This window comes from Asparagus officinalis, chromosome 9, assembly GCF_001876935.1.
Source record: "Asparagus officinalis chromosome 9, Aspof.V1, whole genome shotgun sequence".
Taxonomy (NCBI): domain Eukaryota; kingdom Viridiplantae; phylum Streptophyta; class Magnoliopsida; order Asparagales; family Asparagaceae; genus Asparagus; species Asparagus officinalis.
Genome location: NC_033802.1, coordinates 67,345,750 through 67,365,003, shown reverse-complemented (window position 1 = coordinate 67,365,003; position 19,254 = coordinate 67,345,750). Strand labels below are relative to the sequence as shown.

General features: G+C 38.1%; 1 protein-coding gene across 1 annotated transcript; it reads right to left on the bottom strand.

Moving 5' to 3' along the window:
- On the bottom strand, window positions 5,793-19,248 carry LOC109824659 (SUPPRESSOR OF GAMMA RESPONSE 1-like). Its single transcript, XM_020391294.1, has 6 exons — window positions 19,176-19,248; window positions 16,799-16,937; window positions 7,229-7,409; window positions 6,641-7,149; window positions 6,267-6,554; window positions 5,793-6,157 (listed from the first exon to the last, which is right to left on the bottom strand). The coding sequence occupies exons 1-6, from the start codon at window positions 19,181-19,183 to the stop codon at window positions 6,104-6,106; spliced, it is 1,179 nt and encodes a 392-aa protein (XP_020246883.1). The 5' UTR covers window positions 19,184-19,248; the 3' UTR covers window positions 5,793-6,103.

Here is a 19,254-nt window from a genome sequence, read left to right as displayed (position 1 = left end):
CTGAATCTCGTCGGGCTCGCCTGAATCTCGTCGGGCTCGCCTGCTTCAATCGCGAGCTCGACCTCGCCTGAGTTTCACGACCTCACCTGAAGCTCGCCGCCTCGCGCTCGCCTGCAGCCTCGCTCGACCTCGCCTGCATCGAGCTCGCCTGCTCTTCGTAGATGACCTCGCCTGATTTCGAGGTTTGGTCTTCACACCCAAATCCAACAAGTAGTAATGTATTATTTCTCAAGTGAAGTTTTCGGGATAAATTTTTGTTCCCATAAAACCTTTCGTCAAGATAAGCACCGAGTTAAAAATAACCTCAATTGTTTTTTGCACTTTTCCCAGAAATCGGTGCAAAATAAGACGGCTAAACCAAGTTTGTCATTTTTTCTTGTTCATGATTATTACTGAGCCTCAACTGTGATTCTTTTGCTGGATTTCTGCTCTCGACATGGTTAGCTCATTGAATTAAGTGGTGAACTCTTCTGCGTCTAAAACAGCTTTTTTTTTAATGCGAGATTAATTAATTAATAAAGTTGAACATCATTTCAGAGCCAAAGAGTAGCGCGGGAGACAAGTTCTTTGATGGTTTAGGTGAAATGAAGAGGACTTTCCGCTCAAGATTGAAAGTGATCGCACGAAATGAGGGGAGGGGGGGCTCCAGTTTTCATTGAGGGATTGGACAGGGAAATGGTCGACCAAGCTGAGTCAGTTGCCTGATGGATGTCTAGATATTGGCTACGCACTCGTATTTAATGCCAACAAAGCTAAAGTCTTGTCTTGGGCCACGAAGGATTTGTATTGTATTTAAAATAGAACCATACAAGAGGACCAATTGCTAAAGCAGCCTATGATATATACTTACTCTAATCTATCTATTAATTAACTAATGGAGCATAACCAAAAAAAAAAAAAAAAAAAACCCAGAGCGAAGGATATTATAAGTAACCCATGCGTGGGCGCTGTTCCTCTCCCACGCGCTTATTCTTGGGGGGGTCAGTTGAGCCCGACATCAGCATCATTGCTTCCGTGAATCACTGATTTGGGCATCTTAATTTTCATTAACTTAACGAACCTAGTACCCTTTCGCTTGTGGATGCTAGCTTTGTATTAATTGTATAAGCTTTAACACATGAGTAAGTAAGTAAGTAAGCATCATTTTTCCCACGTCCCTCCCTTAATTAAGCACAGTGTCTGGGGACTTTGTGGCTTCTTCTGCCTGATATATAACTGGATGGTAGATTAGCATGAAAATATAATTAGATGACTCTACTCATGGACGGTACCCTCCCTCTTAACTAAAGGTAATGATCGATGCTTTACATCATGTTTTATTATTCAGTTGCTAAGCAAGAAGGACATTTCCACCTTGATTACTACTTTCTTTCTCTGTCTTCCCTTTCTTCTCCCTCTTTCTTGAGCAATGACTCGTACCGTGAAATTGATCACTGGGTATTTATCTACTCCAATTGCCTTTCTAACTTATAAAATGTGTTTGTTAAATATTAGGTCAGCGCCCATTAAAGCATGCATGTCTGAAATATAATGGCACAAACGTCCGAGCAGATGTCTGCGCTCTTTGATGAATATTTAAATTGAGGTGGAAATTAAATAGAGATGCTTGATCACGCACAGGCCTGAGTACGTATTTCCATACAGAAACAGGCGTCAGACCTAACTATTTTCAACTCATATATATGTTCATATCTGACATCGGTTCGTACAATTTAGTTAGCTCTTAACACAAAAAATGGCATGGTTCTTCAACCTAACTAACTAATTCCACTGCATGCATGAAAGCACACCCCATCGACCATTTCATGAACTTGACTAACATGCATACTTGTACGTACATGGGATCGTCGCCTGCTTGATATATATCTCGCTAGCTTGAAGTTCATCAAAACAGGATACACCTGGGGGGCATACAGCTAGGCATAAGTAAAAGGGAGAAAAAACACCCTGTGAATTATATAATGATATCACTTATGCGCCAGAAATTCACGTGGCAAGTGAGACACAACTGTTAAGTTGATGAGACTAAATTCTACGGGTGGTTGCTGGCGGTTGCTTTCCGTGTCGCCCACTGAGGGCGCATCTGTCTCTATTAACGTATTTGCTCCATGCTTTTTACTATTTCTTCCCTCTACCTACATCTGTGGGCCCCCCTCCCCCCCTAACGCCAAACCTAATTAAGCTGCAATTGTCACCCGTGCCAGCAACTACATTACACAGTAATGATCATCCCATCGGCCTGCTCCACGAATTAGTTTGGTATAATAACCACCATACGTACTTTTCAACAAGTAATTAAGGTAATTACTTACTTACATGGTGATGATATGATCGATGAGTAGTGCACATCGCTAGATTGAGTCGAGGGGATTTGCCGAATTACCTTATGGCGTTGGGACCCAAGCTATCATTCTGCCTTGTCTTATTGGACAGAATGAAAGCTGTCAAAGCCTGGAATCAAGATTTTGCACCTGACCTGATCAGTTGCCACTAAATTATGGGCATTTGGTTCCTCTATCAGACTCAGACTCAGGGTCAGGGTCAGACCCAAGGCCAGGTTGCAACACCCACATGAGCATATATGGGACAGCTATTTGCAGCTTGATACATGTCATGAGTACATATGTCGTTTCTCTATCACAACAGCACATTGATATAACAGCTAGCACCTCAGCTCCTCCTCCTCTTCAGCGTCCGAGCGTGTGAACTTCACTGTCATCGAGGGACCCCTCTTCTTAATTTCACTCTTCGTCTTTGATTTCTGGGAAGAAAGACAAAAAGTTCTAGAATGCACTTTATATAGGCAATCGTAATAAATCACCAAATGTCATTTATCAGTTCCTGCAAACAGACTCTTGTTAGTTGTTACTGGCATTCTTCAGTTCTTGGAAAAATTACAATTTATGATTGATTGGCTCACGAGTATTTTCCTCAAGAAATACTCATGCATGAGTCGACTTACGTTCTGCCCTCCAGTTGCTAGTTTCGTCTCGGTCAAGTCGACTTATGGACACTGTTAAGTCGACTTACGTTCTGCTCTCCAGTTGTTGTTTTGCGCTCAGTCAAGTCGTCTTATGCCGACTGTTAAGTCGACTTATGGTAAGTCGACTTGTTCCCTCTGATAAGTCGACGTACGGCGGTTTTCATGCTGAGTTTTGGTTTCCTGTTTGGATTCTGTTTGGGTTTGATATAAATAGGAATATGTTGACTCCTAGGGTTTATACAAGGACTTTTTTGAGCAGCTTTTGAGAGAGTATTGTGCACTCTTTGTGGGAGGATTAGTGAGAGATCTAGAGAGATTTGTTTAAGGGTTTATTGGTGAGTTTTGTAACCCTATTTGTATTCTCTTGATTTTTAATAGTAAGAACTCCCCCTCCTTACCCCGTGGATGTAGGCATCTTGCCGAACCACGTAAAATTTATTTGTTCTTGCTGTGGTTGTGATTTGTGCTTGTATTGGTTGTGATCTATTTTGTTCTTGTTCGTGCACTATTTGTCTTTCGAGCACCCGCTGTGCACAGCAGAAACAAACATTTCAAGGATTTGAAAGACAAATGATCTAACCTAGCACGCCAGAGCATAATTTATTTGAGCACAGGCTCATTATTGACAACTAATTAACTTGAAGGTTGATTCGATGGTGAGGTTTTTTGATCCAGAAGGTACGAGCCATTCACTTCATATGCACTCCCAACCGTTTGTCTCGTCTGCAAATCCTAAAAGATACATTTCAAAGGGAAAAAGGTATTGAGCAATTTAAAGTCTTTGTAAGACTACTCATAGATAATAAATTTGTAGATAGCTTTAGAACATAAAGAGCAAAATTTAGAGCAAGGCTATCTAGTTTTATTGTCGCCTTTTCTGAAGTATTTGAAAAAGAACCGTTAGCTATTCTAACATTTTCTTGACATGAACTTAGTTTATATGAAGAGAAAAAATGAGATGAGCTAGTCATATAATCGGTGACTCCTGAATCAATGATCCAAGGAGAATTAGAGGAACATGATGTATGATAGGGATTACCATAGCGTGCAATAGCATTAGAAGCAAACGGGGTAGAGGCATTCTCATTCTTTTGGAGATATATGCGCATGACTTTAACATCAGTTGCAGAAAAATTTTCAGAGATAGATAGAGCAGGGAATCTTGCAGGAGGTCCAGCACCAGTGGCTTGAACTGATTTTCCTTTTGGTTCAAAGTACTTGAGAGCAGTTGGCATCAGATAAGGAAAATTTTCCCAACACTTTGCTTCGATCAATATGTTCAATCTTCTTACAGCGAGTGCATTCTGGGAGAGACCTTCCATCTCGACTAGTACTCTTTGGACATCGCCCAACTTTGGACGTGATGGTCGATGTTAATTGTTCTAAAGTTTCTTACTCGTCTAATTCTAAGGGCACATTCATCTCTCTCTTCTGCTCTTCTTCGTTTTGCATGGCTTCATACACTTGATCCGGAGACGGGAGTTGCGAGTCCAATACTCAAGCCTTCTATGCTTCATAAGAGGAATTCAATCTAGCTAGAAATTCGAAGGTCCTCTCTTCTTCAATTTAGATCTAGAGCTCCGGGATTTGATAATGATCAAGGTTCTTCCCAGAGGCCCTGCAAGGTGGCGTAATATATTGCCATTGACACCTTCCCTGTCGCAGATTGTGGATCTCTTGTTTCAGGCATAATATATTGCCATTGCTGGATTTGATACATGCAACATTCGTCTTTTGAGAGTGTGTGTTGGCTAACTTTGACCAGATATCATGAGCCGTGACAAGAAAACATACAGGCTTACGAGTCTAATAAGGTGTCATGGAGGACAGGAGAGAAGCCAAGACATTACAAGTGAATTCTCTTGATTCCACTTCTCATAGGTAACATCAGCCTTTGCGAGTTCCTTTGTCTTTCCCATTAAATACCTCTTCTTTCCACAACTACTGGTAAAGAGAAACTATCAAAACATACCCAGTTTAGAGGTAACAAACTATCAAAATAGAAACAAATAGACTTCAACTGATATGATGATAAGTTCAAGTCGCACTCTGAGATCTTCTACAATGACCTCGCAACAAAACAAACACCTTTAATCAGAACGATATCAGACGTACTATAAATTGCAATTGCTAGTTCATTGCATCCCACTTGATCGGGTCAAAGTGCAAACCATAAAACTTCACAATCTTATGCCTTTCAGCCCATGCAAGCAAAATGTTGTAACACAAGTTTATTCATAAACCATGATGTGATCCAGAAAGGTAAAGACTCGTAAGTCAAATAAGCCATCTACATATACACAAATAACATATATACTCCTTATTTTATTCATGATATTCTATAACTATAGTGCAGCTTACATCAGAGCATTCATTTATTAGTGATCTCATGCTAACCTCCTGCGGATGCAAATTATCAAACGGCACATGAAATCAGTAAAAACCATTAGAATGGTTTTGTTTTCACTACTAGTGTATCACAGTGACACTTTGTAGACAAAATAATTGAATTACTGAAGACAGAAAAACATTACTTGTCGAAGAAGATAAATATATGTCAAACTAAGTGTTATTCTCTGAGTAGCACCTCTAGATTTGATTATTTTAAGCATCGCAGTGGAACCTACAGCAACTAAATTCACCCAGGCAAACAAAAAATGACATCCAAATACCAAGGACAGCTAACCGAAAAAATTTAACAAGGGGTAATACCAAAAAAAAAAGAACATGCCAGTTCTGATAGGAGGGGATGAATTTTTAACTTTTCCTATTCACCGAGAAGCTTAGTTATAATGCGGCAACCTGCAGACAATTCTGAAATATCTTCTATCTCACTCTCTAGTAACAAAATATAACAAGTACCATTGATAAGATTAAGACACGTTTGTCGATGCCAGTAATCAAGGATACAAATATAGAAGATTTGAGAAATGTTATCTGGTCTAAACTTAAGCTTTATACAGTAGAGGGTATAGGACCTCAACGGAACTGATAGCCATGACCCTTATAAAAGTCAAAACTGGGTTTTGGTTATTGAACCTTGAAGCACTTTGACAAAACAAATAGCCATGACCCAGATGATGGACAAAATCGGGTTTTGTGGCTCCCGGTCTTCTTCATCTACAAGCGGTCTAACCAACTTGAGATACTGTCTTGAGAACCAAATTGTAGATCCTGCATCACAAAGGAAAAACAGATTTAACACTGCTATCCAACTCATCACACAGGAGAAGAAAAATGAAAAACAGTTGGATTCATTTCACAACTCATAAGAGTATCTTACCGCAAGTTGAAAATCTGGGGGTGTGTCGATAATTATGTTATCAAGATCAGAGAACAGCGGAGCTGTTTTAGCATTCCTATTGAGCATGTCATTCCTTCCATGGTCTAAATCAGGATTAGCTAGACCAAAACTATCGAGTACTTCATGGCATAGTAGCGACTCATCTATGGCAGTTGGATCAAATTCTTCAACAGCTTGAGATTCTCCTGCCAACCACAAAGAGTTGACGCCATTATCCATTTGTTGAGTAACTGATGGTGGTACCTCACATTCCAGATGCAATTCCTTCTGAAAAAAAGGAGAATAAAAGTAAAATCAGTAGTCAATTTATTTTAAAATAAACTCTAAATAAGATATTGAAGTGCGTTAAAGACCTGTGCATTATATTCATGAGTTTCAGATAAAGGGGACGCATTATATTCATGAGTTTCGGATAAAGGGGACAGCTTCTCTGCACGGCGTAGCTCCGGTGTAACTGTTTTTGGGGTTGTTGGACAAGTCCCAACACTAACATCTGAATCCTGGACCTTTTCAGCATCACCTTCTGTTAGCTTAGTATTTTGTTGGTAGAATATTTTTGAAACTACCAGCTCCCCATCTTTTTCATCTTCATCAATGCCAAGATGGTACTGGTGCATCACCCAGTTAGCTTTATCCGGCTTACAACCCTTCTTCAAACTCCTGTAAAGCACCATTATCTTCTTCCAACCTTTTGGGACACCATTCTCCATCACAGGCTTAGTTTTACCAGTCTTATGCCATCTCACTCTCTCCTCAGAGGTGCTGTTGCATTCGCCTATTTTTCGGCGTTTACGGTGGCCAGTAGCATAAGCATTCGATATTCTGTGGAAGAAGTGAATGCTGCTTCCATCTTTCTTAACACCTAATCCGAAAAAGAAAATTCAGAAATGAGGTGACGTAATGTTAAAGGAGAAATGTAGCCTTTGCAAGAATGTCTTTACCAGGAAGGTTTTCAGGATGTGTATAGCATATTCCTCGAGCATCCTCAACGGTGGGAATAAATTCATCAATGAACATGTGAGCCTTAGCTAGCCCGGTCTTCCCTGCTAAATGTTCCAGAAGCTCAATATCTGTTGGATCAAACTTCACACCAGCAGGAAGACCTGGCCACTCCAAAGAAACCTGCAAAGTGAATCCAAACGCACGTCATTTTCCTTAGCCAGAAGGATTGTATTTATTCTCTTATTGATCGGTCAAAAAAATATTAACACTTGTAGAAATCTTATATTAACAATCATGGAAATTTCCCCCAAAAAAAATCATAGAGCAAGCATTGAGATGAAAATTGTTAAATGTGACTTGCCATTTCTGATAAAACTTCATAAAGTATTCTTCAAGATGTTTGCAATTGAGAAAACGAGCGCAGCACATAAATATGCAGTCATGTGACATGTCAAGTGCATGTTTGCCAAAGAATTTAAATTTCAGATTCGAATTGTTAGAATCAGTAAAAGCACATATATACTTCTATCATGAAGCTGTATCCTGTTGAAGAATGTACTGGTGGTTAGATCAGAAACAGTTGTCATGTGTACTTTTTTAGAATTTGCCCAGTGCCGGTTTGCTCATGTTGCTCGTTTCCGTCAACATAGGAGAAAACCTTTCAGATCACTTATAGTGAAAACTCTCTATACATACTCTGCATGGATGTTGTGAGACATCTATCAAACCATGAAAAATCCTCTTAGGCTTTGATGGTGTAATGTTCACTTTGCAGTTCGCTATCTAATACAGTAATCTTGTTTTACTGATTATCAGCAACGATCATTCTATTTTAGCTTCCACTGAATAAATCTATGTTAACAGGACACCAAACTTGTTTGTCATTTGCAGCATTGTACCAAACATTGAACATTAACTTCAGTATAAGACATAGGCTTCATGTACAATTCTCCAAAAGTTAAACCCATCAGGGGTCCAACTGATACAATTGATGCAATCTGCAGCTATGAAGTCCCATAACAGCACATGGCAGTTAAAGAAATACACTAAAAGGTTCACATTCTTGAAATTCAACTTCAAATACCTATAAGAGGATAAAATTATAGAAAACTCTAGACACTAGGCTTTGAAGTACAAACATGGAAAAAGACAATGGGATGTCGAAAAGGATATACACACATGAATAGCATGCACGCAAGTACACACACATACACATGTATGTTTATTGACAGTATCATGATACCGTTTCATTTAAACTTCAATAGGAGCAATTATTATACTAGTTAAACAAAAAATCATATGAGTCATAAACATATATGTCTCAGTAGCGAAGACAAGCTACAGTACTTAAAACAGTAAGAAATTGTTAAGGAAGTCGGTGGAAAGGACAGAAATAGACACTGACAGAAACATGTGCAGAAGAGTTTAATAGTTGACCAATGAAAATGATCACCAATTAAGTACATTATGTCTGACTATATGAAACTTAAAACTATACCATCTGCATTTAATAGACACTTGAAATTAAATCTGCGCTTCTGGCCAGTAAATATTAGGGAGTAATCAGGTCTAACTTAGATTTAATGGGCCTTAATAGAGGCTTGGAACCAAATTTAATCCAAAAGATTAAGCACCTAGGTACTGGTCTCAACTCGTATTTAAACTCGTCACTCCCTGCCATTTTTCAGTGTAGGACTACATAGCTCACACATGAATATCCCTACAGAGTCCTTTTTATTTATGAGTATAGATCAATCTTCCATGGGATTCACTAACTTGGACTAAGTTGGTAAGAATGGGAGGCAACATGGCGTAGGATCTTCCATTACTTGTGGGATAACCAGACTATATCACTCCTACGGGCATTCGTATGTTAACCTGACACCTTCGTACTTCACATTGAACTTCAACTTTTTCACTTGAGTCATAACCGTAACTCTAATACCAGTTGTTGCGGAGTAATTGTCAGCAACCTAACTTCATTGAAAGCGACATTATGAAGATTTGGCACCGATTATTAGGCGGGTTTTGAAAAAATTAAAAGTTGCAGGTCTCACCATAATAAAATAATATAAAATTAGTGCATAGTATTTTCCCAAACACTATAAATAGGCTATTGACATATTAATAATATGTAAAGGGGCTTATTTGTAAGTCATGTTTGTAGGGGCCTATATAAGCCCAAGCTATCTCAGCAATATGATTAGGGTTTTCACTATTTTCTTCATAGGCCTAAAATTCTTCAAAAAAAATTCATCCCAGAAACAACTCCTCATATAGAAGAGAGAAAAAATAAAGAGAGTTTTTCCTTATAAAGAGAGATTGTAACTTCAAAGTTTCTCCTTATAGTGGATTCTTCTATTCTTGCCAGTGGCTTTTACCCCAAATTTATTTAGAGAGTTTTCCACGTAAATCTGTGCGTTCATCTTTTTTATTATTTTCACTCTACTATTGCTGTGACCTTGTTCTGTTGGACCCCGGGTTTGTCCCAACAAATTGTATCAAAGTCTGGCTTAGGATGAGTGTATCTACTTACCGTATACTCTGCGGCTGCCACAAAAGATGAATCCTCCACATCAGAAAATAAGTTAGATTATCATTTATCCTTTAAAGGCGATAGTTACTATTCACGAGTATGACACTATTCATAAATACGATACTATTCACAAGTACGATACTATTCATAGATACAGTTACTATTCATAAATACACTTACTATTTACGTAAAATAGTAAGAAGTAATTGTTCGTGGTAGAAGCAATGGAGGCAAAGTTCGAGATCAAGAAATTCAAACCGGAGTAAATTCTCTCTGTGAAAGTTAAAGATAAAGGCTATCTTGAGAAAAGATAATTATCTAGCGGCTATCGATTCAAGAAAGGATGACATTACAGATGATAAGAAGTGGAATGAGATGGACGAAAATGCTATTACAAATCTCCATCTGACATTAGCAGACGGGATGCTATCAAGCATAGAGAAAAAGATAACAAATGAGATCTAGGATACTCTAACAAAGTTATATGAGGCAAAATCCTAGTACAACGGAATCTTATCGACGACCGACCACATCAACACCCTAAACACACTGTTCTCCCAACTCACAACGTTAGGGCATACAATCAGTGTGAATGAACGTGCAGAACTTCTACTTCAGAGTCTACTTGACTCGTATGATCAACTCATCATCAACCTAACAAACGTCCTTACGGACAATCTAGTCTTCAATGACATTGAAACCACTGTTCTGGAGGAAGAAAATCGGTGCAAGAACAAGAAAGACAAGCATGCAAGTTCGTAACAAGCGGAGACCTTAACGGTGACGAGAGGAAGATCAACGGAACGTGACTCCAGTGAGAGTCATACCCATAGTAGATCAAAATCACGAAGTAAAAAGGATATCAAATGCTACAACTGCAGCAAAAAAGAGCACGTCAAATCAGAATGTTTGCACAATAAGAAGAGTGGTGATAAAAAATCTTCAGAGCCATCAATATCTTAATGATGCGTTGTCAGCACATCAGACGATAATGAAATTTCATACAGTGGAGCAACCACTGTTGATGAAGACAGAAAGAGATTTGTTGATGTCTGACTTCTGGATTCAACAGCCTCCTGGTACATGACCTCCCGGAGAAAATGATTTCTCAAATATGAACCTATCTCAGGAGGATCAGTATTCATGGGGAATGATCATGCCTTGGAGATTTTTAGTATTGGCACTATTAAAATCAAAATGTTTTATAGTACAATACTCACCATTCAAGATGTACGACATGTGAAGGGTCTGAAAAAAAATCTATTATCTTTAGGATAATTAGATGAGCTCGGGTGCAAGACCCATATAGCAAACGAGATCATGAAGATTGTTAGAGGGGCGCTTGTTATGATAAAAGGAGAAAAGATAACTGCAAAACTATACATGCTCAAGGGAGAGACTCTGCAGAAAACTGATTCATGTGTGGCATCAACCAGCCATGGAAAAAAACAAACCATGATGTGACATTACAAACTAGGCCACATGTCAGAACGGGCTTGAAGATTCCCTACGATCAGAAGTTGTTTCCTGAACTTAATTCGGTAGCTCTTCCCTTCTGCGAGCGTTGTGTTACAAATAAGCAACATCGACTGAAGTTCAGCACATCGAGTTCTAGAAGCAATGTTATTCTGGAACTGGTTCATTCTGATATATGGTAAGTACTGATTACATTCTTAGGATGAGCAAAATATTTTGTATCATTTATTAAGGATTATTTCAGAAGATGTTGGGTGTATCCTATCAAGAAGAATGTGGATGTATTCTCAGTTTTTAAAGCCTACAAAGCACGGGTCGAACTTAAATCTGAAAAGAAGATCAAATATTTAAGGTCAGATAATCGAGGAGAATACACAGACGATGATTTTTTTACATTATGCAAGCAAGAAGGCATCAAAAGACAAATCAGAACTACTTATACTCCTCAACAAAATGGAGTGGTGGAGCGGATGAATAGAACTTTGTTGGAAAGAACAAAAGTTATGTTAATAACTGCAAATCTGGATAAAGTCTTTTAAACGGAAGCAATAAAAACCGACTATTATGTGGTCAATCGATCTTCATCAACTACAATACAGTTAAAGACGTCGATGGAGATGTGGATCGGCAAGCCAGTTGATTACTCTAACCTCCATATATTTGGAAGTCCGATGTATGTAATGTACAATGCCTAAGAAATTACAAAGCTTGATTTAAAATCCAGAAAATACATATTCTTAGGGTATGCTGATAGAGTAAAAGGGTATCGCTTGTGGGATCCCACTGACCGTAAGGTTATCGTCAACAGAGATGTTATCTTTGTAGAGAACCAACTGCAAAGTGAAGAAAAAAAACAGTTCAAGGAAGGACTCAAAGACTGTAGCTGTTCAGGTAGAAAATGATAAAAATTCTTCTGAAGCAACACCCGAACATGATGTACAAGAACCAGTCGAGTCCGAGGCTCCAAAAGTTTGACGATCAACTCGTGAAAGAAGACCACCGACTTGACACTCGGAGTATATTATGGACTTAATTCAGATCATTATGCATATTTTAAGAGGTTTGGTGAAAATAACTTTGTTATCTTATTATTGTATATTGACGATATGTTGGTTGCAGGCCCCAACAAAGATCGTATCAAAAAATTAAAGGCTCAGTTGGCTAGGGAATTTGAAATGAATGATTTAGGAATTGCAAACAAGATTCTAGTGATGCAAATTTACCGAGACAGAATTAATAGGAAGATTTGACTTTCTCAGAAGAATTATTTAAAAAAAATTACGGTGCTTTAACATGCAAGATTGTAAGTTAATTTCTACCCCACTTCCTGTTAATTTTAAAATATCATCCAGTATGAGTCCTAACATTGAAGAAGAGAGGATGGAGATGTCTCGAGCACCGTATGCATCTACAGTGGGAAGTTTAATATTTGCTATGATATGTAGAAGACCAGACATTACACAAACAGTAGGAGTGGTTAGATTTTAAAACTGCAATCAGTTGTGGTTACTTCAACAACAGAAACAGAATGGAGTGGTTAGTCGATACATGACGAATCTTGGTAAAGAACATTGAAATGCTGTAAAGAGGGTCTTAAGATACGTTAAGGCAACCTCAAATATTACATTATGTTATGGGGGATCTGACTTTATTATCAATGGATATATTGATTCTGATTATGCAGATGATCGTAATAATAGCAAATCCACCACAAGTTATGTGTTTTTATGTTGACAAAGCTGTAAACTGAATTTTAAAACTGCAATCAGTTGTGGTTACTTCAACAACAGAAACAGAATATGTAGCAGCTACACAGGCTAGTAAAGAGGCGATGTAGTTGAAGATAGTGTTGGAGGAACTCGGTCATGAACAAAAAAAGATTTCTCTATTTTGTGACAGTTAGAGTGCTTTGTATTTAGCAAGAAATCCAGTCTTTCATTCAAAGACAAAACACATTTGAGTTCAGTACAATTTCGTTCGTGAGACAGTAAAAAAAGGAACAATGGATATACATAAAATTCACACCAAAGACAACTTAGCAGATTTTTGACAAAAGCAACCAATACTGATAAATTTATTTGGTGTTGATCCTCTTGTGGTCTGTCGGAGACATGAGCAACATGAAGATGGCAATAAAAAAATAGTGTGAAGATATGATTAACACTCAATTAAATCTTTAAGTGGGAGATTGTCAGCAGCCTAACTTTATTGATAGCGACATTATGAAGGTTTGGCACCGATTATTAGGTGAGTTTTGAAAAAATTAAAAGTTGCGGGTCCAACCACAGAAAAAATAATATAAAATTAATGCATTGTGTTTTCCCAAACACTATAAATAGACCTAAAACTCTTCAAGAAAAATTCATCCCAGTAACCTATGATGCACGGATACGGATACGGGACACGGATACGACACGGACACGGATACGGGATACGGCAAAATCCAAAAAAATAGGATACGGGGATACGGCGAGGATTTTTTTTAATTATTATTATATATAGAAAAATTTATAAAATTCAAATAACAATCTAAATTATGAATCTATCACAAAATAACAAGTTTGTAAACAAAAAGGAATTTGAGACATACTCATTCCATCACAAAATAACAAGTTTGTAAACAAAAAGGAATTTGAGTTCATACTCATTCCATCAAATCACAACATAACAAGTTTCACAACATAACAATTTTGTAAACAAAAAATACATCAAGATTAAGTGGAAGCTAGTTTGATGATTTCTTCTTACAGATTTAATAAGTTGTTGCTCACTGACTTTGTTTTTCTTTTTACAGATTATACTTAGAGTTAAGCAACAATGAGCAAGGATGAAGGATCACTCAAAATTTTCCAACACAACTGCCAAAATATGCATATTCATTTGTGTAATAATTCATTTGTGTTGACTAACAAAATTATACTAATTAATAAGTTCTCCTTTTAATAGATAATACTAACAATTAAAAAAATATTCATATGTTAGGAAATTGAGACTGAAATTGAAACTAAAATTGAAAAAAATAAATTACCAAATAAAGAATAGGATTGTAGTAGAACTGTGACTTGCTCAGTTGCCAAAATAAGTATCACCAAGCTGCATAAAAAAAAGTTAGTTTTTTCAAAAAAAAAAAAGATAAGAGAGACTGAGAGGGACGGAGAGATTGAGAGAGAGAATAAGGAAGAGGAGCGACTCGGGAGAGATCAACAGAAAAGAGAGAGACTTTTTCTTGAGGACTAAGAGAGACCAACAGAAAAGAGAGAGACTGAGAGAGAGTGACTCGGGAGAGATCAAGGAAGAGGAGACTGACCTGGTCGAGCGCCGGTGTCGAGGTCGAGGTCGAGCGTGGGGCGTCAAAGTCGAGGTCGAGCGCCGAGGTCGAGGTCGACGACGTCGAGCGTCGAAGTCGAGGGACGAGGTCGAAGTCGAGGGACGAGGTCGAGGTCGAGGTCGAGGTCGAGTTCGAGCGCCGATCTCGAGGTCGCGTGACGAGGTCGAAGTCGAGGTCAAGAGCCGAGAGGGGGTGTCCAGCGTCGAGATCCAGCAACCAGGACGAGGGAGCGCGGCGTCGGCGTCAGGTAAGTGAAACTTAGGGTTTTATTTTGGGCGATTGGGTTTGGGTTTCGGGTTTACGTGTTTCGGGACCCGTTTTTTTTCTTTTTCTTTCGTTCCGCTGGGTTCCGCCGTGTCTGAGCCGTGTCCAAAACCCAAGTTTGACCGTATCCGTTGCTGTTGACCCGTTGACCCGTGTCGGACACGAATTGACCGTGTCCGACACGTGTCTTGCACGTGTCGTGCACGAATCCGTGTCTGATTCGTGTCAGACACGGATTCGTGGTCTCCGGGGGAGTATCCGTGCTTCATAGCCAGTAACCACTCCTCATATAGAAGAGTGAGAGAAAAAATAGAGAGTTTATCCTTGTAAAGGGAGATTGTAACTCTAAAGTTTTTTCTCATAGTAGATTCTTCTATTCTTGCCCGTGATTTTTACCTCAAATTCATTTAGGGGTTTTTTCACGTAAATCTGTATGTTCATCTTTTTTATTACTTTCACACTACTATTGTTGCGACCCTGTTCTATTGGACCCCGGGTTTGTCCCAACTGTAATCAGGCCCAACCTAAAGTTAATAGGCCTTAATAGAGGTTAGGAATCTATTTTAACTCAAAAGTTTAAGCTTCTAAGTATTGATCTCAACTCCTATTCAAACTCATCACTCTTTCTTATCTTTTTTCAGTGCAGAAATATACTCACACATGAAAACCCCTACAGTACGGTGTAGGAATGGAGAAAAGGAAACAGATATCCGCAGACTTCATCTGTATCTGATAGGAAACAAAAACGGACATTAAATATTCGTTAGGATGGGTTATGGGTATGGATAACTTTCTCAATTTTTTATAGGCTGTGGATATGGATATGGGTATAAGTTAAGTATCTGGATGACATGAGAATCTATCAATATCAATATCAATATTGGTATCCTTATTCAATTTGGAAAATATAAATCATGGATTTTTCTTAACAAATAATGTCCATATCCATAATATATTAGTAAGTGGATTAAATACCATGTCCGATCTATATCCGGTCTGTTTGCACCCATAGTAAGATGGATTTTGTGAGTTGAAAAGCAAGAAAAAGAAAAAAAAATGCAGTATCAGGCTAATTGATAAAAATGGAAACATGTATTCACCAAATGACCTATTATGTGTGTGCGCTAGTATATTTGCTCCTATATTTGCATCTGACTGGCTGGGAAATGTCTTATGCAGTGTCAGAACAGTGTTTCAGCCAGATAATTGTTTGTACTTTATACACAAACCAAAACTAAGTGTCTGCCCGTGTCCATGTTAGGCTACTGAGAAATTAATAAAATGCAACCATCTCCGGACATATAAAAAGGGTGAAGAAACACGTTACAACTATATCCTTAAGTTCCAGAGCCTATTGTTATATTTCTTTAAGAACCGAGTCTTTCATATCTTTTATTAACAGATGAAGCTAGCATAACAATTTTTTAGCTACAACTATTTTATTCATTATGCATATTTTTATGACAAATCTCCAGACAATCTAATAAATATCAAATCAACCTTTTCTTAATTACTACAAGTTTCAAAATGCATCGATAATTACCACCAGCAAGGAGACAATCCCAAAGTAGTATGATCATATAGAAGACAATTTATACATGTATACTATGTGAACAGTGTGCTAGATCATCAGCCACAGCCAAACGAATCAAAAGCAGTTGACAATTTCTTTTAATATTTTTAAGCTCCTGCACATGCCCAAATTATTTTCAAAAAAAAAAGCCAAACAAATGATAATCTGGCCTATGAAGCATTGCTCAAACTCAGATAATAGTTTGGCGGACAAGTAACCTCAGGCAGTCAACTGCACTTTTCCAAACCAAAAATTGATAACATCAGAAAACGCATTTAGTTAGAGACAACCTCCAAACAAAATTCTTGCTACAGATAAAGAAAACACTTAATCGTCAAAACTACTTTCTACCAGATGTTAAATGTAAAAAGGAATTATCTCTAGAAACTTACATCGCTGTTATCAATAATATGATTGCAGCTAGGGCATTCACGATGTGCTTCAATGCCTAACTCTTTGATTTGATAATTTGAAAAGCGGTTAGCATTCTTTACTTTTCTTGCAATTCCCCTAGCATTGACAAGCCAAGTCCTACAGCCATTACATCATTCAAAGTTAGGTGAAGTTTTGGTTATTGCAAAGTCAGCTATGAATCAAGATGAGAAATTTGCAAAAACTTAATTAGCATCAAGAAGATAAGAAAGATTTCCATCAAAAAGAGGAAAAAAAAGAAGCTAAGGAAGCATGAGTAAGTAGAATTGAAAGAGGACAATATCTTTATGAAGCACCGCTGCCAATTATAGAGAACAATGTCAATCAAAGAAAAAAGCATTATTGCAATACAATGGTTACTTGAAACTGAATAAATAAGTAAACAACAGATGAGCTCAGAAAGGTCGTAGCACAAGTTTCACACCATTGTACCAGGGGAAAAAAAAGGATCCGAAGAGGAAATCTCCAAAAGTGTCACCGAAATCATTTAGGTAGCAAAGGTGTGGGAAAAGTTGTGTCTATAAATGCGCTGCAGGTCTACGACTATAAATATGTCGTGTTTAATTAATACATATGCATATGAGATCTACAGAGAATATTAACAATGTAAACAGGTTGTCAAAGATTTGATATTGTATTATACAATGTACAACAAAGTAACACGCAACAACATGCATAAGAAGGCCAGATGGGCGAGTCAAACATAAAACCATCAGTTAAATATCATATAGTATTATGCGATGAAGAGCAATCAATATCAGCTCAAGCAAAAAAAAGACATGAAAAGTTTGCTCGCCTAATTTTAGGCAAACTACGATTTTCTATCTTGTAATGTTGTAGAGATGGTATCAAATGTACTAAAACACCCATGTCTGTTTTCATCTCTTATACGTATGTCTCTGTCCCATTATTCCCTTAAGATCATAGGACGAGGTCCAAGTATGATCTTAAATCTCGGAATAAGCTCAATTTTAGTTCTCCTTCATTGGTCTTGGTATGGAAATACATCAAAGTATTCCCGCAGATTTCTTAGATTGAAACCTGTTAGGGGCCAAACAGTTTCATACCCTCCACGCGCTGCATTGTGTTCTATATCTGGCTACATGGTGCATTGAATTTTGGATAGAAAAGCGTTGTCGGAGTCCTAGCTGTGCCAGTAGCCGTCTCAAATATTAAGAGTCAATTAACATAAACACACAAGGTCTAGATGTCTATTGGAGTTGGGAAAGATAAGTGCTGACAAGTTGTCTTGAATCGTCCTCCGTCGGTTATGATTCCCATGGTTTGAAGAACAAGTCAAAACAAGTGATAGTTCTATCTTATGTCTCTTGTGGCTCTGAAGAGCACGGCTTAGAAGCGGTGCTAATAGCTGCCTACTTCTCTTGGGTCATCAGGAGCACCACCTTTAGGCGGTTTGAGTAGGTGCCAATTTTTCTCTTAACATAAGAAGCAATTTGTAATATCTCTTCCGTTCTTGATTTCAGTATCACTTCCGGGCTATTTGCAAAAAACAAGTAATCAACTTACACGAGTAGAGGGGAGCTTTCGATAATAATAATAATAATAATAAATCCCACAGGTAATATCTAGTCTCCAAAATGACATCCCATGAGAGGATCAAATAAAGTTACCACCCAACCCTACGCAAGTAAGAAAAACCTAAAAGAGGCCAAGGCAAAAGCATAGGCAGGGAGGCAGGCAACCATCTTTAACTATTATTAGCGCCGAGCACATTTGAAAACTAAAAATAAAAATCGACGCACAGAGAAAGAAGGGAGTTAGCGATAACTCCCCAGAAAATTGCTAAGTTGTGCATGCAGTGTGTTATCGAAATCAAAGCTGGTTGGTTTGGATTATCAACAGAGAAGTGAGCCAAAAAAAAAGGGGGGGAAGAGGAATATTGAGGTGTATGTGTTATCTCTACAGGTATTGCAAATAAGCAAATGTAGTTTCCTTAATTGTAAAACAGTAATTATGAACCCAAATCTGAATATCGAGATGTTGATGAAGATGGTCAAAAGTAACATCTTCCAGTAAACTCTGCTCTGCTAAGGTCACGCCAACTCCTCTCTGTTTCTTCATTTCCATCGGTTAAAAAAAAATCCCCCAATTAGAGAAGCCTCAGACTACAATCCGTGCAAAGTTCCAACCTTTACGGCAATCTCAAAACTCATCGGAACGAAAATGAACCATCAACGCGGAAAGAGGGGAAAACAAAATCCCTAATCAGCTAAGAAATCAAACGCCGCGATGGTCACTTACCACCGATCGACTCATCCTAATAATAATTCAAAATCAGTAAAGAGAAAAAAGGATTAATATTGGGAAGCTTCGCACCTCGCCATCCGCTGGTGGGAGATCAAACCAGCGACCTCCAAACAAGCGGCGGCCGAAGCTGCTGAAGAGAGAGGGTTTG

Excerpts from the sequence above, each read along its gene's own strand:
- LOC109824659 (XM_020391294.1), bottom strand. Across the intron at positions 7,150-7,228 it reads ACATCCTGAAAACCTTCCTG|GTGTTAAGAAAGATGGAAGC; the intron begins GTAAAGACATTC and ends TTTTCGGATTAG. Across the intron at positions 6,158-6,266 it reads CCCCAGATTTTCAACTTGCG|GATCTACAATTTGGTTCTCA; the intron begins GTAAGATACTCT and ends TTTGTGATGCAG.